This window comes from Vespula vulgaris, chromosome 16 (assembly GCF_905475345.1).
Source record: "Vespula vulgaris chromosome 16, iyVesVulg1.1, whole genome shotgun sequence".
NCBI lineage: Eukaryota > Metazoa > Arthropoda > Insecta > Hymenoptera > Vespidae > Vespula > Vespula vulgaris.
In genome coordinates this window covers 1,307,501-1,327,500 of record NC_066601.1, presented here as the reverse complement: position 1 = coordinate 1,327,500, position 20,000 = coordinate 1,307,501, and the positions used below count along the sequence as shown (strand labels likewise).

General features: G+C 30.5%; 1 protein-coding gene across 5 annotated transcripts in view; it reads right to left on the bottom strand.

Moving 5' to 3' along the window:
• LOC127069636 (ras-specific guanine nucleotide-releasing factor 2-like) overlaps positions 1-20,000 on the bottom strand; it is a 71,285-nt gene that overhangs the window by 8,205 nt on the left and 43,080 nt on the right. For 2 of the 5 annotated variants that reach the window (XM_051006833.1, XM_051006834.1), the window contains 21 exons: positions 18,550-18,697; positions 15,719-16,029; positions 13,748-13,977; positions 13,393-13,589; positions 12,641-12,766; positions 11,736-11,838; positions 10,021-10,272; positions 9,620-9,780; positions 9,026-9,408; positions 8,641-8,750; positions 7,998-8,105; positions 7,567-7,782; positions 6,846-7,022; positions 5,711-6,153; positions 4,730-4,860; positions 3,736-3,756; positions 2,494-2,890; positions 1,806-1,903; positions 1,399-1,681; positions 798-995; positions 1-676 (listed from right to left, as the gene is read on the bottom strand). The exon at positions 1-676 is cut by the window's left edge and continues 8,205 nt beyond it. In XM_051006833.1, coding sequence (XP_050862790.1) covers positions 458-676; positions 798-995; positions 1,399-1,681; positions 1,806-1,903; positions 2,494-2,890; positions 3,736-3,756; positions 4,730-4,860; positions 5,711-6,153; positions 6,846-7,022; positions 7,567-7,782; positions 7,998-8,105; positions 8,641-8,750; positions 9,026-9,408; positions 9,620-9,780; positions 10,021-10,272; positions 11,736-11,838; positions 12,641-12,766; positions 13,393-13,589; positions 13,748-13,977; positions 15,719-16,029; positions 18,550-18,697 — 4,312 coding nt within the window. In that variant the 3' untranslated portion in view covers positions 1-457. The remainder of the gene's footprint in view (positions 677-797; positions 996-1,398; positions 1,682-1,805; positions 1,904-2,493; positions 2,891-3,735; positions 3,757-4,729; positions 4,861-5,710; positions 6,154-6,845; positions 7,023-7,566; positions 7,783-7,997; positions 8,106-8,640; positions 8,751-9,025; positions 9,409-9,619; positions 9,781-10,020; positions 10,273-11,735; positions 11,839-12,640; positions 12,767-13,392; positions 13,590-13,747; positions 13,978-15,718; positions 16,030-18,549; positions 18,698-20,000) is intronic. The other 3 variants (XM_051006836.1, XM_051006837.1, XM_051006838.1) reach the window with 3 other exon arrangements.

Below are 20,000 nucleotides of genomic sequence, written 5' to 3'. Positions count from 1 at the left end.
TTTTTTGTCTTTTTCTTTTTTTATATTTTTTTTCTTTAGAATAATAGCGTAAATACTACTCAATCCTTTGTTGCTTCTTTTAAATACATTTAGTAGAAAACGTTGGCTCGCATTAGATACACGCTTTTTTCTTTTTCTTCTTTTTTCTTTTTTGTCTTTTTTTTTCGTCTCCTTCAATAGAAAGATGCGTTAAATTGTTGGAGATACTCAAATTAATAATCGTATTAATTATTATGACGATAATAAGAATAATAATTATTATATCAAGAGTTTTAGACTCCGAAAGTAACGGACTGCTCGCTTGTAATCTTACGAGTAGTCACAGATGATCTTAGAATTAAATATATATATATATACATATACATATACATATATGTATATGTATATAAAATTTCTTTTACGTATCGATAGAAACGTTCAATAATTTCTTTTGCATATCCTCTTCAGATCGGCCTTTTCACTTCATTGAAGCATGACTTACGGATGGCGGCAAATTGATCAAGGTCGTACTACTTAGTCTTGATGTACGAGGCTCGATTTCCAAGGACATACGATATAGATCCTTTTCGTTTAATAACAGCGATGTATCCAATAAATAATTCGTAACCTTTGTTATCAGCTCGATCTTATATGGTGTTTGTTGAAAATGTCTGATCTCACGGATCACGTGAGCTATCTAAAATATAATTTAAAAGAAAATGAAAAAATCTTTGCACTTTGATTTTTAACTTATCTCTAATTTTTAAATAAAAACTTATTGTCTTATCAAGCTCGACGTTATATATTTATTCACTTACCATTCGCATTTTGGAAAAGTTTAATAAACCTTCCTCAGTGAAATTCGGTGTACCTTCCTCGATGAAGGAAAGATCGGTAAGATATAGTCCTAGATATGGGATACAAGGTGGATCGCATCGGTGTAAAGCGTCCCTCAAATTTCTAAATCGTCCGTCGGAGGAAACGATATTTTGAAGTTTTTCTATCGTTTGTTTAGTCTACAAACAATTAAATAAAATAATTTAAACGAACGAATTACAAAATTACATTATTATTTATTATATTTATTATTATTATATTATATAATATTTTTAAGTTATTTAAATTTATAAAAGCTTAATATCAATAACTTTGATCATTTTGAATATTCTCGTTATTTTTTTTTTTTTTTGAAGAAATAGAGAAACAAATTTTTAAATGGAATTATATATTTTTGATCGTCCATCAAATAATTACTTGTTTATGAGATATTTTAATTTAAATATTGTTTAGAAATCATGTTGATGCGACTAAAAATGTAGTAAAACCAGTAATAAATAAATAAATAAATAAATAAATAATAATAATAATATATACATTATATAATAAATTAAATTATAAAAATGAAATTAATCGTCTTACCGTTTTCGAAACCTTCTCCCAGGTTTTTTTCAGCCTATAAACACTGGTATTGGTAAATGCAGCACAAATCTGTAATACTCCGTTATAATTGTGTAATACTCTGCTGATATCTGCAACTGCTGCCCACTTTTCGATCGCTGCTACTCTACCCGACATATTTGTTCGACGAATGATCTCTGAAACCACTAATTGTGAGACTTCATTGAATCTTTTCGTCATTAATAGAATATGCGGTGCACGTGTTGCTTTGTCCGTCTTCATCCAGGCTTGCCCAAGAAATTCTCTGTATATAACGAATATATATTGTTATTAAATTCTTTTTGTTTTCTTTCTTTGTTTCTTTTTAATTTCTATTGGTTTCATCGTTCTACATTATAAAAACTCGTAGTATTTTTTTTTCTACTTACTCGCTAGCGATCGATACGAATATCTGATGATCCAGATACGTCATTTGCTCGGCGATTTCCAAAGCTGATAAAGTCTCGATACTTTCCTTACTTGCCACCTACGATCGATAAAAAAAAGAATTTTTCTTTCCACTTACAATTATACATTCAACTGTAATAATTTGTTCAATCGATTACGTTAACTTTCGAGTTTTGATGAATCTAATTGATCAAATTGAAATTTATTTGATGTACATAAAATTCATTTCGCCAAAGAAAATTTGTTTTCATTCGATCGTACGACAAATATCGATATTTGATAACTGATCAATGATCGATATTTGATAATTAATCAAATTAATATTTATTTCATATATCCTTCTGCTTACAAATAATTTCTAATGAATAAATTTTCTTCCATTATTTATAATTCACAAATAATAAGAAAAACTTTCCGACAAATAAAAGGAAAAACTTGTTCGATCTCTAATTACTCTATATCATCTGTTGTTGCAGTATAAAATAAATGATAAAGTTCACTGCGAATTAAATTTCATCGAGTCGAGATAGATCATCGAGTCGTTGATCATTTTCTTTTTTTTTTCTTTTTTTATAACATCATTGAAAGAAACAATTATTGAACGTCTAAAAAAAAAGACGTAATAAATATTACTCAAAACTTTATTATAATTTATAAATTAACTCTCACCGTGGGTGGAGTCAATAGTTTCTTGAGATCGACTTTGTTACTTTCGGGTTCCTCTTTGGTGATCAATCGTAGCAATTGACTAGCAGCTTTGTGTTCGGCCGGCAAAAGATTAGGACTATATATGATATCCTCGAGGAATTCGATGGTCAAGTTTTTCAATTTCTGATCCAATTCAAAATCTTGTGCGTGTTTCGAAACCCAATGTCGTAGAACGTTTAATACACGCATTGTCGCCGCCGTTGACATAACCGATTCCTTTCTTCTATTTTTATCGCGACACGAACCACTTCGATTGTTTCCATCGCTAACACTGCATCTACCAGGTGCTTTGTCAGGTGGATTACTCGAGGCTGAAGTTGCTATAGCGAAGGCAGCTGCTGCGGTTGATGTACTGCTCCTGAGGTATGACAAATTAATTGGTAGTTCGATATCGATTGGCTAATAACAAAGATCTAACGGAGAATCGTATCATCGATTCGCAAATTTATTTCATTTCTCTATCCGAGATAATTGTAAAATATATTTCGCGCTTTTTCTTTCTTTCGTTTCATTTCTTTTTCGTTTTCTACTTATTTATTTTTTTATTTATTTATTTCTTTTTCTTTTTTTTTCACTTTATTCTTCATCTTCTCTCTATTCGTCTCTGACATCGATTCGGATAATAGATTTTTTTCTTTCGTTTTCTCCTTCTAATCTTTATTACCGATAATCGCGCAAAATTTCGTCTAATCTACGTTCTAATGTGCAATCTAATCGACTAGCCCGGCAAACGTACAACGTGTAAACGTATAGCAGTGAGCATAGGCATATTCTATCGAGGTTCGGAACTATTTCTATTTCGTTTAATTCATCGAAATAATAAAAAGAAACAAATATATATGTGTATATATATATACATATATATATATATATATATATATATATACATATATATATTCATACATAAAAGAGAAGATAATTAATCAGAAAATATTCACGAGTAGTGAGATCAAAATCAAACGGGACCTATGCAAAGTATGTGTTTGTATGTCTATGTGTATGTGTTTATGTGTGTAAAATATTGTGATTTGACTAATGAAAGCACAGGCAAGCGATAGATAGATAGATAGATAGATAGATAGATATCGTTACGATAATATATTACGTTAAAAGCTGACAAAGTATATGCGTCATGCGTCATTTTTTGTAAATAATAAATAATAGCATCATTTACAAAAAGCACAGATGAACGCACTTACTTACCAAATAGGTTGGGGTCCGATGCTATGAATGACGCAAAACAACATATGAATTACAGTTTAATTAAAACGACGATTATACAAATAATAGAAATATATTCCCGGTGATACGGTGATAGCTTTAATTTTTCAAACGATTGATTAGGAAAACTTTATGTTGTACGTAAATAGAAATTTTTATATATATTTTCTATCGCCTCTTTAAAAATTTTTAATTACAATATATATATAAATAGATGTTATTATAGATGAGATAAAGATACATATATACATATGACTATATGTATATTGCGTATGCGATAAATACGTATAGTATAAGAAGATAGGTATGGAAGAAAAAAGAATCGTTACATGTACATAATTATTAAAAGATATGGATAGTAAATTAGAATGCTAATGATATGATAAAGCACCAATGCGTACAAAACGTGAAAAGTAATTTTTCTTTTCTTTCTTTCCTTTCTTTTTTTTTTCTTTTTGTTCCACATTTAATTGCTTCGCTTCCTTTTCTTTTCTTTTCCTTTTTTGTCCTTTCTTTCTTTTTTTTTCTTCTTTCTTTTTCTTCTTTCTTTTCTTTTCTTTTCTTTTTTTTTCTTTTTTTTTTTTCTTTTTCTTAATTCTCAACCGACCAACGAAATAGAGATAATTTTTACGCACGTTGTACACAAAGTTATTATTATTTCTACAGATATATTATACATTAATATAACACGTATCGATTCATAATCGAATATTGAAAGCCCTAACATTACAGACCTTCGTCTTATTTTGACAAAAAAAAAATAAATGCAGCGTAATAACAATTCTAAATTCGAATAACAATACAGACCGTTATACACATACATATATCTATATACGTACATACATGTATGCATTTAACATGTAAACATATATAAGTAGATATATCGATATATCGTATATGTATATTTAAAAGTCTACATGCGCACTGATTACGTACAAAAATCACACGTACGAATTATACGAAGCTCGAAACCAACCTTCGTTGACTTTGTCGAAAACTGGTCACTACCACACCGGCTTTACTGGATACCTGTTGATCATGTTGAAAGTTTCCTTGCGACGAACTTAACTCGGACTCTTGTATCGATCGTCTACTGGCCCAATAATTCTGTACGAATGGAAAAATAGTATGAATAAAACAATTATTTTCAAAGAATCACAAATACACGTGCAAGTGAATCTCAAAAATTGTTATAAACTCACCGTTTAATAATTTTAAAAGATCATTGAAACGTTTTAACAATCGTAACGAAGATGTTGTCAGTAATAAAAAAAGTTAATGTACGCATTTATTTATTTAACTTTCAAAAGAGAGAGAGAGAGAGAGAGAGAAAGAGAGATCTATTTTATTTCAAAATTAATACTTTACTAATAAACAAAAAAGGAAAGTAATAAAAAAAGAATAATAAATGCTAAATTATTAAGTTCATTTTTAATTCAGAAATTCGAACGAATCGCTCATTCATCATTCCTCTATTCTTAATTAAAATGTTTCTTATACTTTTTTTTTTCTAACTTTGATCAAACTAAATAATCGTGACGTTTAATATTCGATCAGTTTCGATTAGTTGAATAAATGCGTAATTATTTTTTTTATCCTTCATCAATATCATCTTCGTTACGATTCTATGAACACATATGTCATTTCTTTCTTTATCGTTAACGAAAATACTTTTTATTCTCTTTTCAAAAGTTGATCGATTAAAAAATAATGACGTGACGTTAATCGATTCTATTAATAGTCATAGAGTAAATCTATAAAAAATTTTTGTTTGCTTTTATCGATACAATCCTCTTTACGATTCTATAAAAACATAATAATAATGACTTTTTACGCGTTAAGAGAATACTTTTCTTTCGGTTGTAGATTAAAATTGTATAATGTAGGAATATTTGAGAATAATAAGGAATAATTTGTTCAAAAGACGACGATGTTTGCTCTATTTTCGTAAACATACTCCTGCTACGGTCGAAATCGAGCCACTTCTTATTCCAGTAACTGGTGCTGAAGCTACAGACGCTCTATGTTCCGTTTGATGATGTTGATGTTGATGCTGATGCTGATGTTGGTGTTGATGCTGATATTGATGTTGTTGTTGTTGTTGTTGTTGTTGTTGTTGTTGTTGTTGTTGTTGTTGTTGTTGTTGTTGGTGGTGGTGGTGTTGTTGTTGTTGGTGTTGATGTTGATACTGAGTTGGACTAGAGGTATGTTGAGTCTGACTAATCGACGAAGGTGCCTTTTCATTGTCAGTCCATTCTTTTCTTTCTTTCTCAACCTCGTGATCTTTTATTCGAGGTGTTGATGGTGTAGCAGGTGTTGTAGGTGTTTTTTCTGTGCTTTCCGAAGAATCCGTTGACTTATCCGACACCAGCGGTGGATCAGCATACGTAAATTGTACTTCTGTTTGGATTATTACATCGTTATACGAACTTTTTTTTCTTTACAAAAAGAAAAAGAAAACTTATGGTCCATTTCATGTCATTTTATTGTAATATTAATTATAATAAAACTAACGATCGACTGAAAATTAATTCGTTAGGAAAAAGATTTAATTTCAATTTGTTTTATTTATATATATGTGTATATATATATATATACATTGATTAAAATCGATTGATTTATAATATTACTGTTATGTATATATCAATACATAATAGAAATATATTCATCCAAAAATATATAATGTAAATTTCAAATATTTAGGAATAATCGCGATGAATATTCAACATATTTAACCGTAATAAAATTTAATTCGAAAATACATCAATACCTACGCGTTCGATAAATATCCGAGATACGTTAATACATTTCATAATAAACAATTTCAAATTTACTTCAAAACTTTATTTGCAGTATTAAATCGTCGCAAATTTCATATCAAACAGAAACGTTATCAAGGATTATTATGACCTAAAATTTATCTATCCACTCGTGAGGTTAATGACCTTAAAGGATGAATGTATTTATATAATTGATCGTTATAAATTAATTGATCTTTTAATTAAAATTTTTATTTAAAAAAGAAAATAAAGAAAAAACAGAAAAATACTCATTTAAATATTAAATATTTCAAATTAATGTTACGAACTTACCATCCTTTGAAGCTGTCCCTGTAGCTACAGGTGTATCAGTTTCCTCTGAAATACCTCTGGAAATCGTGCCTCCTTCTTGAGGACTAGGATCAGATCCAGATCCAGATCCCGTTGATCCAATCAGCGTAACCGAACTTAGATTGCTCGGAGACGAAGGTGCGCTTATCACGGTCGCATCTGTAATTAGATTGGAAGATTTAGAGAGAGAGAAAGAAAATAAATCTCTATTAATTTGTCATGATAAAAGAAAGATAAAAGTTGCTGGCACAAGCACAGCACATTTTTCATGGTTGGCGCTTGACACGTTATTTCATTTATTAATATTATTAATATTATTATTATTATTATTATTATTATTATTATTATTATTTTATTCTATTTCACTTTACTTCATTTTATTTTTTCTCTCTTAGAATTGTTATTTCTTTTTTGCGAGCTCTTTTTCACAAAGTCTTTTTCATTTTTTTTTCTCTTTCTCATTGGATCTGTATTAAATTCAGATCAATATAGAAGATCGTAGCTGTAAATTAGAAAAAGAAAGATGGATATATAATAAATAATGACGATCGAATGGAAATAATACTTTTAACGTTTCGAAAAAGGAAAAAGATATATATATATATATATACAAAAAAAATATATATCGATATATATATATATATATATATATATATATTATCGAATGAAAAATTCATTTATTATGATTCATTTGTTTTTATACCCGTAAGCGTTTCTGAACTCGATGATACGGCTATAACTTTTGGAATCGTGAGATGGCATCCATCACTTTCTGTATCATTGTCCACGCGGATGTTGATTTTTCGTAAGGTTGCCGGAGATTGAGAAGCCACGGACGGATTCGACGATTGCAATGTAGGACTACGTTTCATGATCGATGGAGCCTCCGTTATCAATCCTAGCTGTTGCTCCTCTTCCACTAAGCCAAGGAACAATGAATTCGTCGAAAAGCAACGAAACGCACTCACGCGTGTAATATTTAATAAAGAGTAAATTTCTTCTTTTTTTTTTTTTAATTTTATCTTTGTGGAAAAGAGAGAAAGAGAGAGATAGAGAGAGATAGAGAGAGATAGACAGAGATACAGATAAACAGGCAAAAAGACAGAGAGATAGACAGATAGATAAAATACTCACATTTTTTGTAACGCCAATGAGTCTTCGAATTTAACATGTGTGCTCCAGTATTAAACTCGTACATGTAATGTCCCTTAGCATCTCGGTCACTAATTTCTGATTCGTATCCTAATTAAAAGAGGTTATCATTTTTTTTACCCCCTGGCGTCCAATGACCTCTAACAGATATAATATGTTTTATCATACGGATAAACAGACAATATGATATCAAAGACGCCAAGGAGTTATGGTGTTAATAAGATATCCATTTGTGTCGTTTACAGATAAGAAAATATTTTCAATTTTTCATCTAATCAATTTTATTTCCTTTAGTTTTTCTCGACGAGTTAATTCGTGAACGGAATTAATCCGTTAAACGAGCAAATAAATAAGTGAAATTAAAATATATACATATTTAATCTATACTGATAATTAATTTAATTTATTATCGTTCAATAATTTTCTGGATTATGGAGAACGAATTTTTCAATTATTTTTCATAGATAGGTAATGCATATCCGTCTTCTTTTTTTACTTTTTATAAGAATACAAAGAAAATTCTGTTTATTAATGAGTTAAACATTATTTCTATGTGATAATTTTCTTTTTTCTTTTTTCTTTCATATTAATTTGAAAACAATGAAATTATTATTATACTTCATACCTGAAACAGAACTGGCACCGCTCGGTCTTCTAGGAGAAACGCTGCTTCGTCTTCGTTCCTCAGCATGAGTTTGACCCTCGCCCGTGTTACTCCCCAAAACGTCTAACGATCTAAAAAAATTCGTTCGATCTCTCAGTCACATTTTCTTTATCGATTTAACACTGGATTTATAGAGATTTATATTACATACACACACACACACACACACACACACACACATATAAAATTTTTTTTATATAAAATCTATTTTCCTTTTCTCTTTTTGTCGTATAATTGGAAACAATATAGATTGTTAAAAAAAAAAATAATATTCGTGATTAGTATATGAAAATTTGTTCAAAATTTATTCCATAAATCCAGAATTAATTATCTCGATCTTACTTACGCCAAAGAACCGCTAGGCATTTGAGCATCGGGTGGTTCAGTCTCGTAAAAGACCTTCTTTAACGCTTCCAACACCGTAACACCATCGGTGAATACCCGATAGGTCAACAAAAAGGTATTGAGGAAATCGATACTAAGAAATCGTAAGTCGGTAAGTCTTTGAAGTAGACGTTCAGGAGTGGCCGAGCGAATTTGTGGAATTTTACAGGAGTTCAATGTACGACTGAACCTAATGTCAACGTCGTCCTTGAATAACTTAGGATCGTTCCTAATCGATTGCGGCATCGTGACGGAACTGGTGTCCGACAACGAGCCGTGTAGTAGATCGTTGAAGTGTACGTTGTCCATGCATTGACTTATATCACTTATCCACGCTGCCTTCTCCTATAAATCATTCGAAAATGTATAAATAATTAAGATCATAAAAATAATAATAATAATTACAAACAATAATAATTATAAAAGAATAATTCAATTTTAGAAAAGATTGTTAAAAAAAAAAAGTAAAAAAAAAAAAAAAGAAAAGAGAAATTTCTCTCACATTTAAAAAAGGATCTTACAAAACTGACACGGTAATTCGTAATCGATTATTTACCTGCATAGTTGGTGCTACGAGATGCACGGTAACTTGTGGACCGCCAGACTTCACGTCGAGTACGATTTTGAAGTCACGATTTTGAAGCTGCGAACTTGTATTTCCAGTAGCACTTCCGCTGCTTTCACTGATACCACTGGACATCGAGCATACTGAAATTTCTACAAGTATTACGATCACTGCTCTATCACAGAGAACTTAACGTCGATATATAGAATAATGAAAAGAGAGTTTGGAGATGGAGATCGTAAGAGTTATCATGACGTTGGATCGATAATTCGAAGAAGAAGAAGAAAGAAAGATAAATGAGATTAAAAGTATAATGAACCAATCGAGAAATCCAAAATCTGTTTAACTCTTATCGATCTAAACTCGTTTATTATTTTTATAACTGATAATACCGTCATCGTCCGTAACACCTTGATCAGAGGGATCCTCTATTAGGACAGCATCCGATAATGGTATCTTGCCGATCTGAGGTATCAAATTCAAACGGCCATCGTCGTCTGATTGTCTCGTAGTAAGCAACAAATGATTAGAAAATAGGAAACACTGTCTGACAGCTTCCTTATCGGTCGAACTTTTACTACCAAATGTTGCACTCAATCTGCTACGTGCTCCTCGTGGTTTATCTAGGATCTGTACGAGCGAACCTGAAACGAAAGAACATTCGATCGTTAAAAGGGAAAACAAAAGATACCTCCTTCTTTTAAATTCTTTTTCTTTATCCTTTTTTTTTCTCTTTTCGTGAATTGTTAAATGTCCAATCTCAATCGAAAACAATAGTACCTGTATTTTTTAATGAATTATCGTTTCTTCTATATTTTCTTTTTTCTTATTGTTTCCTTTCCTATCGATATAATTACGTAAAGTTAGGATGATTCTTGGTCCCTACCGACAGCCCTTTGCTGTAATTTATTTGGTCCCCTCTCCCATCTTCCCCCGAGAAAAAAACAATATCCTTGGTTTTCTAACGAAACGAAAAGAAAAAGAATTTACGACGAACTACGTATGCTCCTTTCACCGTAACAAAATGGCAACACCATTTGATCAACACTCGTTTTATCTATTAAACTTGGACATTTGAATATCTTGAAAAACTTAGGATCAAAAAACGCGACGTTCCGAGAAAGAAATACTTATTGATCCCGTTCTTTTTTAATTTTTCTCTTGTATTTATCACCGGACAGACCTGTACTTCGTTAGTTGCGTGTTCCGAATACGCGACGAGGTAGTTCTAACGTGCGACACGTTAGGATGGGAAACGTTTGCGTGGTAACCATGTGATCCGATATTAAGCACGAGGAGCCAGGATCGTATCTAGCGATATTTTCTATTCAACGAGATATATCTCTCGACGAATATCCCAATGTATCTCTATTTCGTTCGACTCGATAAATAAAATATATCATTATCAATCGAATTTATGTTAATTTACGAATTGTTTAAGAATAGTATGTCTTATAAACGATTATTACAAATCTAGAAATTATTTTACAGTACTAATCATTCTAATGTCACGATCGTCAAAAGTTCCTAACGAAATTTATAATTTTGTTTGACAAATATTTTCGTGGACACACATACACACGCAGATATGTGTCTGTGTGTGTTTGACGATTACTATAAATTGTTTTTTTTTTCTTTTTATTATATATTAACGTTTTAACTGACTCTGGTCCTCGTATCTACGTTACTGAACATCGTTTTCTGCGCAGAATCAAGTTCCCTGAGAAATCAGTTTGTTATATTCGTACACGCGAATATGTCGTCGTGGCTGGCATTGATTCCTCTTAAGGGCGATTGGACGCATGCGTATAGCTCTCAGTTTTCCCCTTCATTTTCCTTCGACCGTTTCAAAAGAGAGGGTGCACGTGACAGCTTCTATAAAACCCCCCACAGTCGAGATCTTACCGACTGTGAGAAAGAACTGTATTTCCGTTTTCTCAACGAACGATAAATGTTCGTAAGTTAATGACAACCCTTAAATTATTATTATTATTATTATTATTATTATTGTTGTTGTTGTTGTTGTTGTTGTTGTTGTTACTTTTTATGTGAGCACCCCAGTTTTTTAATTTTGCAAAATTAATTGATATATCCGTGTAAATCTTACCTTGCCTGACAAATACTTGATTAACGTCCAAAAGTATGTCACAACCCTCGACGATCATTCTCTCGACTGCCAAATTTTTTCTCAAATTTTCCGTCTCGCTCACCTAAAAACGCAGGGATAATTCATTTTGTATTATCTTTTTCTCCTTTCTCATTTTTGTTTCTGTTTTATTTTGATCCTTTTTTTCTCCTTACCGATCAACTAATTTTTCTATTTTCTTTTCCTTTTTTTTTTTTTTTTGATAAGATGTCATTTTAATGATTGAAATCGGATGAATATTTAGACTCTATAGGAAATTAATATGTAACTAAAAGTCGAATTAAATTTCCTTTATCAATTGGAAAAAATAATATCTCGATCTTGTGTCAACTGATCTTTTTCTTCCCTACGTCTAAATAAAAAATTATATAATGTAAAACAAACAAAGAAAATTATATCGCTATAAGCAAATATGGACGGTGTATTGCGCGAAGGAAGAAAAGAAAAATGTAATAAATAAATATATGATTATTTTCACTTCGAAATTACATAAATGTAATTATAAATGATTAACATATATTAGCATTTATAAATATATTACCATAAACATATTACTTTTCGATAAATTGAAAAAAGAAAAATCACGAAATATAATTAACGATCGTTTAATACCGTCCATTATTTGCTACTATTCGATAATATAAAAAAAGAAACTCTTGATTTATTCTTCTAGTTTAAACAATAGTAACAAGTTACTATTAATCAGATTAATTTAATAATACATATATCCGCGGAGAAAATAAATTACAAACTTGAAACTATCAATATATTCAAGGAGACGTTATTCCCATTAGATTCGCAAATGTTTGGTAAACTACCTATATATTTTATGTATGTATATATGTATGTATATATGTATGTAATACCTCGTCATGCATTTGCCGTGACAGATCCTCCAGCTGTTGCCTAGCATTCTGCAAGCTCTTTCGTTCAACATGATCGTGCGGTGTATGCGCAAGAAGCTCGTGCAAAGTGATTATATATCTGGGAATCTGCAAATAGTAATAATCAGTTAGTTTTACGTCGTAGACATTTGAAATAAATAATAGATTCGCACTGAAATGATAATATTTTAAGATTGTATAAGAAAATCTGAAAGATATTCATGGACATGGTCCTTCTTCTTGCATGCAATGCCATTCCTTTTCTTGATATATCCTTCAAAAAAGGATCCATTATTCATGAATATTTTAAAATTACTCTGATCGGATCGATCGTATCTTCGAAAGAGAGAAAGAGAGAGAGAGAGAGGGGAGGAGACAGAGAAAGAAATAAAAAAAACGAAAACATAAATAAATAAATAAATAAATAAAAAATGAAGAAAGAAAAAGAAAAAAATATATATATTTTTTCCATGTTACCACTTGTAATCTTATCACTCTTTTAATCTTATCACTTTTATTCTTCCCTCGACGTGTCGAGAATTTCAAAGTCTCGTGGGAATTTTCGTGAAAGGAAAACAAAACGAAACAGAAAAGGAAAAGGATAAAAAAGAGAAAATCGAACGATAGAAAGAAATAAAGAAAAAAAAAAGAAAGAAAGAAAGAAAGAAAGAAAGAAAGAAAGAAAGAGGTATAAAAATGAAATAAACGAGCAGCGAGATCATAGTTGAGAATACCTGATGCATTGGATATGTTAGAAACGTTTCCAGAGATCGTCCTTGACAGGCAGTCTTGTTCTCCAATCTATTGAGCAACGCAACAAAGGGGGTCGATGATTGCTTGCATTCGGTCAACACTTGAAGACTGTAATGGTGGTTGCGCACGTATTCTTGATAAATTGACAACATTGGTAGTAGTATGTCAAACAAGTCACCTACAGTGAAACAACAGTTGGTAAATAATCTCGACTATCGATTTACTCGCATGGATTCGAGTCAATATTTGTAGTGAAGTTTCTCATAGCAAAATGGAGCAAAGTGATAGGTAAGTAGATAGGTAGGTATATATAAGTGAGTATGTATGTGAACTTACCTAAAACTAAAGTGGGCCAGCTCTCCATGCGAGAAGTAAGACCCTTCAGGAAGATCTGATGAAGGAACAGTACTGTTTCGCTATTCAAAAATATACTATTCACGTCTTCGTGACTACATGGGGGTTTCTTCGAACTGGCAGCCATTTTGAAAGGCCTCAGGAAACAGCTAACCAATATCTCCATTTGTTCCGTGTATTCCTCCTCTGCCTCAACCATTTGAAACACCAGACTGAAATATATATATATATATATACATACACACATAGATATATACGCATATATGTATAGATATATACATAGAATACAATCGATTTCCTTTTCTCTCAATTCTTATCCACTTTTCATGATTCTACTTATAAAGAATTTCAGTGATTCTCGAGATATGTAAGTACTTATGTAATACATAGAAGCCATAGAGATATTATCATCGCTTGCTTTCGATCGATCGATAGGTCAAACATTTAATGGTTATATAGGAGGTTAAGTACAGAGCCATCGAGATTATTAGCTTCAACAGGTAGTACTGCTCGTATATAAACAATAGCCCCTAATCTTCAATTATAATAAATTTAATTTGAGATACCTTAGATACTTTGTAATAAGATTTGCAAATCGATACAAGATTACATCGATCCTTACGATATTATTCAACTTCGATTTAATTTCTCGATGAAACGCGAAAATTATCAAAGATTATTCGATTACGGACAATCGCCATATTTTTTAAAAATCTTTGTTTTTTGTCTTCGTTGCAGAAAAAGTGCATATTCTTGACGAGTTTTCGTGCCAAAGAAATCAGAAATTTTCTCTTTTCTTCTTTCTTTCTTTTTTTTTTCTTTCTTTAATCGACCCTTTTCGATAAAGATCTTTTAGAGAAAGATAAAGTGGGTTTCGCATAACAAATCACTTTGTACGGACGAACGGTGACTAGCAGTTAACGCATCTTCGAGCATGTAATTCGATGAATTTTCCGCCGTCTGCATTTAGGTCGGATTGCGCGATCGACGTTTCGAGAACGATGCGAATGACGTACGTGTAAACGTAACTCGGCGTAATAATTCTGTTGTTCCTTTCGACTATTCCAATACGCGAAATGAAATAATCTGACGTTTTTGTTCTTTATAAAAATATGAATAAAGAAAATAAATAGAAGGGTATCGGACTCGTCAAAATTAATTCTCGTTCTTGTACATTCTTTTATTTTTCTTCCTTTACGAATAACGAGTGAGAAAAGAAAAAAAATATTGTGAGTTGTAACATAACGTTAACGTTAACGTCGATCGATATTGATCAGATTCATCATTAATTAGATCAATTGATTATTACTGTAACATCTATTTGTATTTATTGTCATATTATTAAAGAAAAAAAAAAAAAAGGAAATTCTCGATCAACTTGCCAAGTTAAAATAACGTATATAGATGCAAAGTAGATTGACAGTGTGATAATTTAATATTGATAGAGATTAAATCGTTTTAGGGAACTAAAATATACATACATATATATATATATATATATATATATATATGTATATACAACTACAAGAGGAAATCACTTGAAATAGTCGATTTGGTCTTGCTTAGCTCGGAAAAGGGACTAGGGGAATTTGGAGGAAACGATTGAAAGAGGTAGTATTGAATCAGCCGGATGCAAGCGACGTAGATTGAGCTCGTTGAGCTTTGAAAAAAAAAAGGACAAACAAACGAACAAACTAACAAAAAAAAAGAAAGAAAAAGAAAGATAAAATAAAACAAAACGAAAAAGAAAATAAAAATAAAGCGATCGATCAAAAGCACTGTGAAAATGTAATGTACGCGTTAACACATACCCATATGTATATCTATAGCAACGATAGTAGTGATAAAATAAGAGACCAGAGAAAACCTCTATCTGTTAGAGAGAAAGAGAGAGATAGAGAGAGAGATAGAGAGAGAGAGAGAGAGAGAGAGAGATTTAATGGTAAAACGAACCTGTTCCGTTTGCGCATACTCTCTGCATGCGGGCTCTTGATATATTGTTCAACGATTTGTTTCCAACGTCTACGGCAAAGCCAACCACGGAAAAAACTCTGGACCTTTTTAATTTTCTGCATTTCGATGGAACCCTCGGTGATACCACGTAAACCAACAGAACAGGATTGGGTTCCATGAATTCCAATATACGCACCATGATATCCCATGGCGCTTACCAAACTTCCTGTTCCTTGAGACGTTCCTGTTCCAGGACGACTTGTAAACGTTGGCGTAACGGATGGTCTGAGTTCCTTTTTCAGAGCGCATAACTAAAAATAAATTTTGAATTAATAATTGTATCTTCGAACGATAAATCGTATCGACTCGGCTCGATTCCTTTTAAGAAAAATATTCTTTTTATATTTTCTAATTGATTGCGAAACTAGTCGATTGGTTCTTTTTCTTTTTCTTTCTGCGGATCAGTATGCTCTCGTTGGATTTTAATAAAATTGGAATTGTTCGTTTGTCTATTTGTTTCTTTTTTTTTCTTTTTGCTTTATTTCGATCGTAATAAAGCGTCATAATCTACTAATAGAGCCGACGTTAGCCATCCTATTTCTAAGTTCTCGACAGGTCTAACTAGGATCATCTTTTATCGCAGTCCTCTTAAAACTTTGTTCCTAACTATGATTTCGGGGTCTATCCCGAGGCTAATTTTCAAGTGATTCATTTCCAGAAGGAAACTTTTGAAAGCTACGTTATATTCGTATAGTTCGTTCATTTGCAGTATTCTATAAGCAACGTGTGTGCCGTACTCGTGTTATGACTTACAACAGCTGCAACTGTTCCCAAAGTTTATATTTATATTTAATTGTTACTCGTATTTCATTAATAATCATTATTTGAAATTCAAATTACGATGATAAATAATTATAATGTTTATTAAAACTCGATTATATTAATACCTAAATATTAAACCAAACTATATGAAATTTTTCAATCGATATGTATTATACGATTATGTATATTATACATAATTCTTTTTTTTTTAATATACATATAAATATAGAATGTGCCTGTTTGTCACGTGACGTTGACAGTGATTTTTAAAGAAATTAATAATCTAACAAAAAAAGAAAAATAATTACGGATAGAAATTCAATAGTTCCTAATCAGCTATCTAATTATCGTAATTTCTAATGAATTCTGTCAATAGCAAAAGATCATACGATTTAGTAAATTTAAAGTCTCTTATTTTAAACAGTAACTTCAAACAACATTATGTGTATTCATCGGATCATTAAAAAAAATATATATATATATTCATATTTAATTTCACATAGTTTAGGATAAAAATTGAATATACCATTACATACTTTACATAAGAAAAATTGAACATTTCATATGCATCAACCTATTATAAATGTATCTACACTTTATTCAACATGGTCCTATTTAACCTTCATATAATTTAATAAATGAACTTCATCTTGAATAAAGTGAAAGCTCTCAAGGTTGGATTATCTTTTCTCACTCTCTCCTCTCTCTCTCTCTCTCTCTCTCTCTCTTGCTCTCTTTCAAAAAATATAAAAGAATACTCCTCCTGCTATTACTATTATCGTAATGTATTCCATCGAGAGCTTTTTACCATCATTTACCATCCCACATTAGTATTATAACTAAATCGAAGTTTCATGGCGAATGGTAAAATGAAAAAAGAAAGAAAAAAAAAAGAAAAAAGAAATATACACTCCGTTGAGAGGACGAACATATAGAGTTTCGTTATGTAAATAGGATTCATCGAAATTACCGTTTCGAGGACCCTTATGAAAACGTGTTTCGTTTTTGTGTCAAAGAGGGAGAGAGGAGAACGTTCGTTCGTAACTTTGGGTCAATCGAGATTACATAGTCATTACAGAATGAGAAGGATCGTACGTTTTCTCATTTCTATGCTACCCATTTCCTCTTCCTCCTCCTCCTTCTCTTTTTCTTCCTATTTCTTTTTTGACCTGTCCAGCTATTCTTGATTATACGTTTTTTTGATGGAAATTAGAATCGATCTATCCTTTGCGTCTTGTTTAATTATTTCGATTCGATAGTCGTAAAAGGGAAATGTTTCGAATAAAACGGCAATGTTCGTTTTATACGGTATATATGTATCTATTTACAATCTTGGAATTTATTCTTGTAAATCATGTAAATGGATATGTGTAAGTGTATATATATATATATATGTATATATTTCATTTTGTATATACATACATACTTTATAATATGTAACTTTATTTTAGATAAAACTTGATTTAACGAATGAATTTTGATAAGCGTACTTAATAAACGTTGCTGTATAATTTTAACGTTAGATATGTGACGGAAATTGTTATGCAAATTTATCTATATAGAATTAAATAATATATGTGTTGTATTATAATAAAAATAATAATGTATATTATAATAGGAGTAATTTAATATACATGTAAATATAATCTGTGTGTGTGTGTGTGTGTGTGTAATACTGATGATAATGATAATAATAATAATAAATATATTTAATATAATAATTTACATCGACTCAAATAACAATAGTAATCATTCTTTTAGAAAAATAAAATTGTTAAAGAATATTATTACTATTATTATTAATAAAATCAACAAAAAATATTTGATAGATTTCTTTAGGAACAAAAATTTTGAATTATTATCCGAGTATTATTTCGTTTCAATTTGTAAATAATAATTTCCTCTTTACTTCCTACCAGCCGACGGAAGAGTTTCTTTGATCGCATAAATGGACGAGTTCGTTGTCGAGGGGGAGAAAATATAGCAGATTTTATTTTATTATCGCTTACCTCCGCCCGGAGCTTTTTTATTTCCGATGCAAGCTCCTCGCATTGTTGTGTGTACTGCCACTTAGCCGTTTTCTCACTTTCTACGATCTGCAACAGGTGCAGATGCTTTTGCTCGAGCTCCTCCTTTTGCAACAGTAATTTGTTGAAGCTGGAATCAGTTGAAGAATATAAATGACTATTAAGAGACGAAATAGATTAAAAAGAGGGTAGATAATTATAAAAGTAGCTAATCTTAACGCTAGATTTATCTGTAAAGTACTATTTCTTTTTTTAATTGTATTATAATATATCATCATACAAAACGATTAATTTATATATATATATATAATCTTTAGAATTTATATATAATTTAAAAAAAAGAAAATTTTCGCAATATATATGTGTTTGTGTATGTGCGTATAATTTATACATATATATATATATATATATATATATATATATATATATATTTTAAAATCTTTCTATTATTAATACACCTATAAAAATTTGTAACTCGAAATAAATATTAATATTGGCCAATATATTTTTGATAAAGCATACTAGTGCATTGTTTATCTAAATACAAAATAATTGAAAATTAAAATTAAAGTTGAAAAAAATATCAAATACATATTTATATAAATATAAATTATTAAAAAATAATCTAACAATACATAGATGTACTTATTGGCCGATCCAATATTCCAATACGAAATTAAAAATATTTATATCTCTATTAATAATTGCAATATTAATGTATCCTCCAAAAGCTTAGCTACGTTTCAAATAATTCATTTTCAAATAAATGACGTTGAAATGATCATTATCGTCAGATATTTATTGAAGCTGGAAACAATGGATGGATAAATTCTGAAGGGGAAAAGGCGATTATCTTAATAGAAATATTAACGAGTAATAAATAAAAATGTTTTAAAATAGTTCTCGTTCATTTCTCGATTATAAAAAGAGTATTTAAAATGAAACGCGAGACGCGTTAATTCAAAGGGTTTTTCTTTCGTTTTTATTTTTTTTTTTTTTTTATGAGCTTCCATAAAAGAAACTTTAGGAGGAGCATCTTCTTTAAAAAACTTTTAACATTTTTCTCCATTCGCTACGGAATGGTAAAGTTTCTAAAAAGAAATGACAAAAACTATCTGACGTATATATGTATCTAGCATAGGTAAAGCAAGGTAAAAGCGACTCCAGTGAAAATATGGTTACAGTCTTCGAGCCTTACCTACTTGTACGCGATACACTCTGCACTTAACTGTTATTTTCTCTTTGCACCGACTTTCTAAAAGGAGAAAAAAAAAGAGAAAGAGGGAGAGAGAGAGAGAGAATTTTCGGTTTAAAAGAAAATTTCAGAGAAATTCATAAAATAATTTCACAATATTCAAGCGCGTTTATGGTTATTCATAGATATTAAAATCACGCCATTTTTACGTTAAAAATAATTATAACTAATAGTTAAG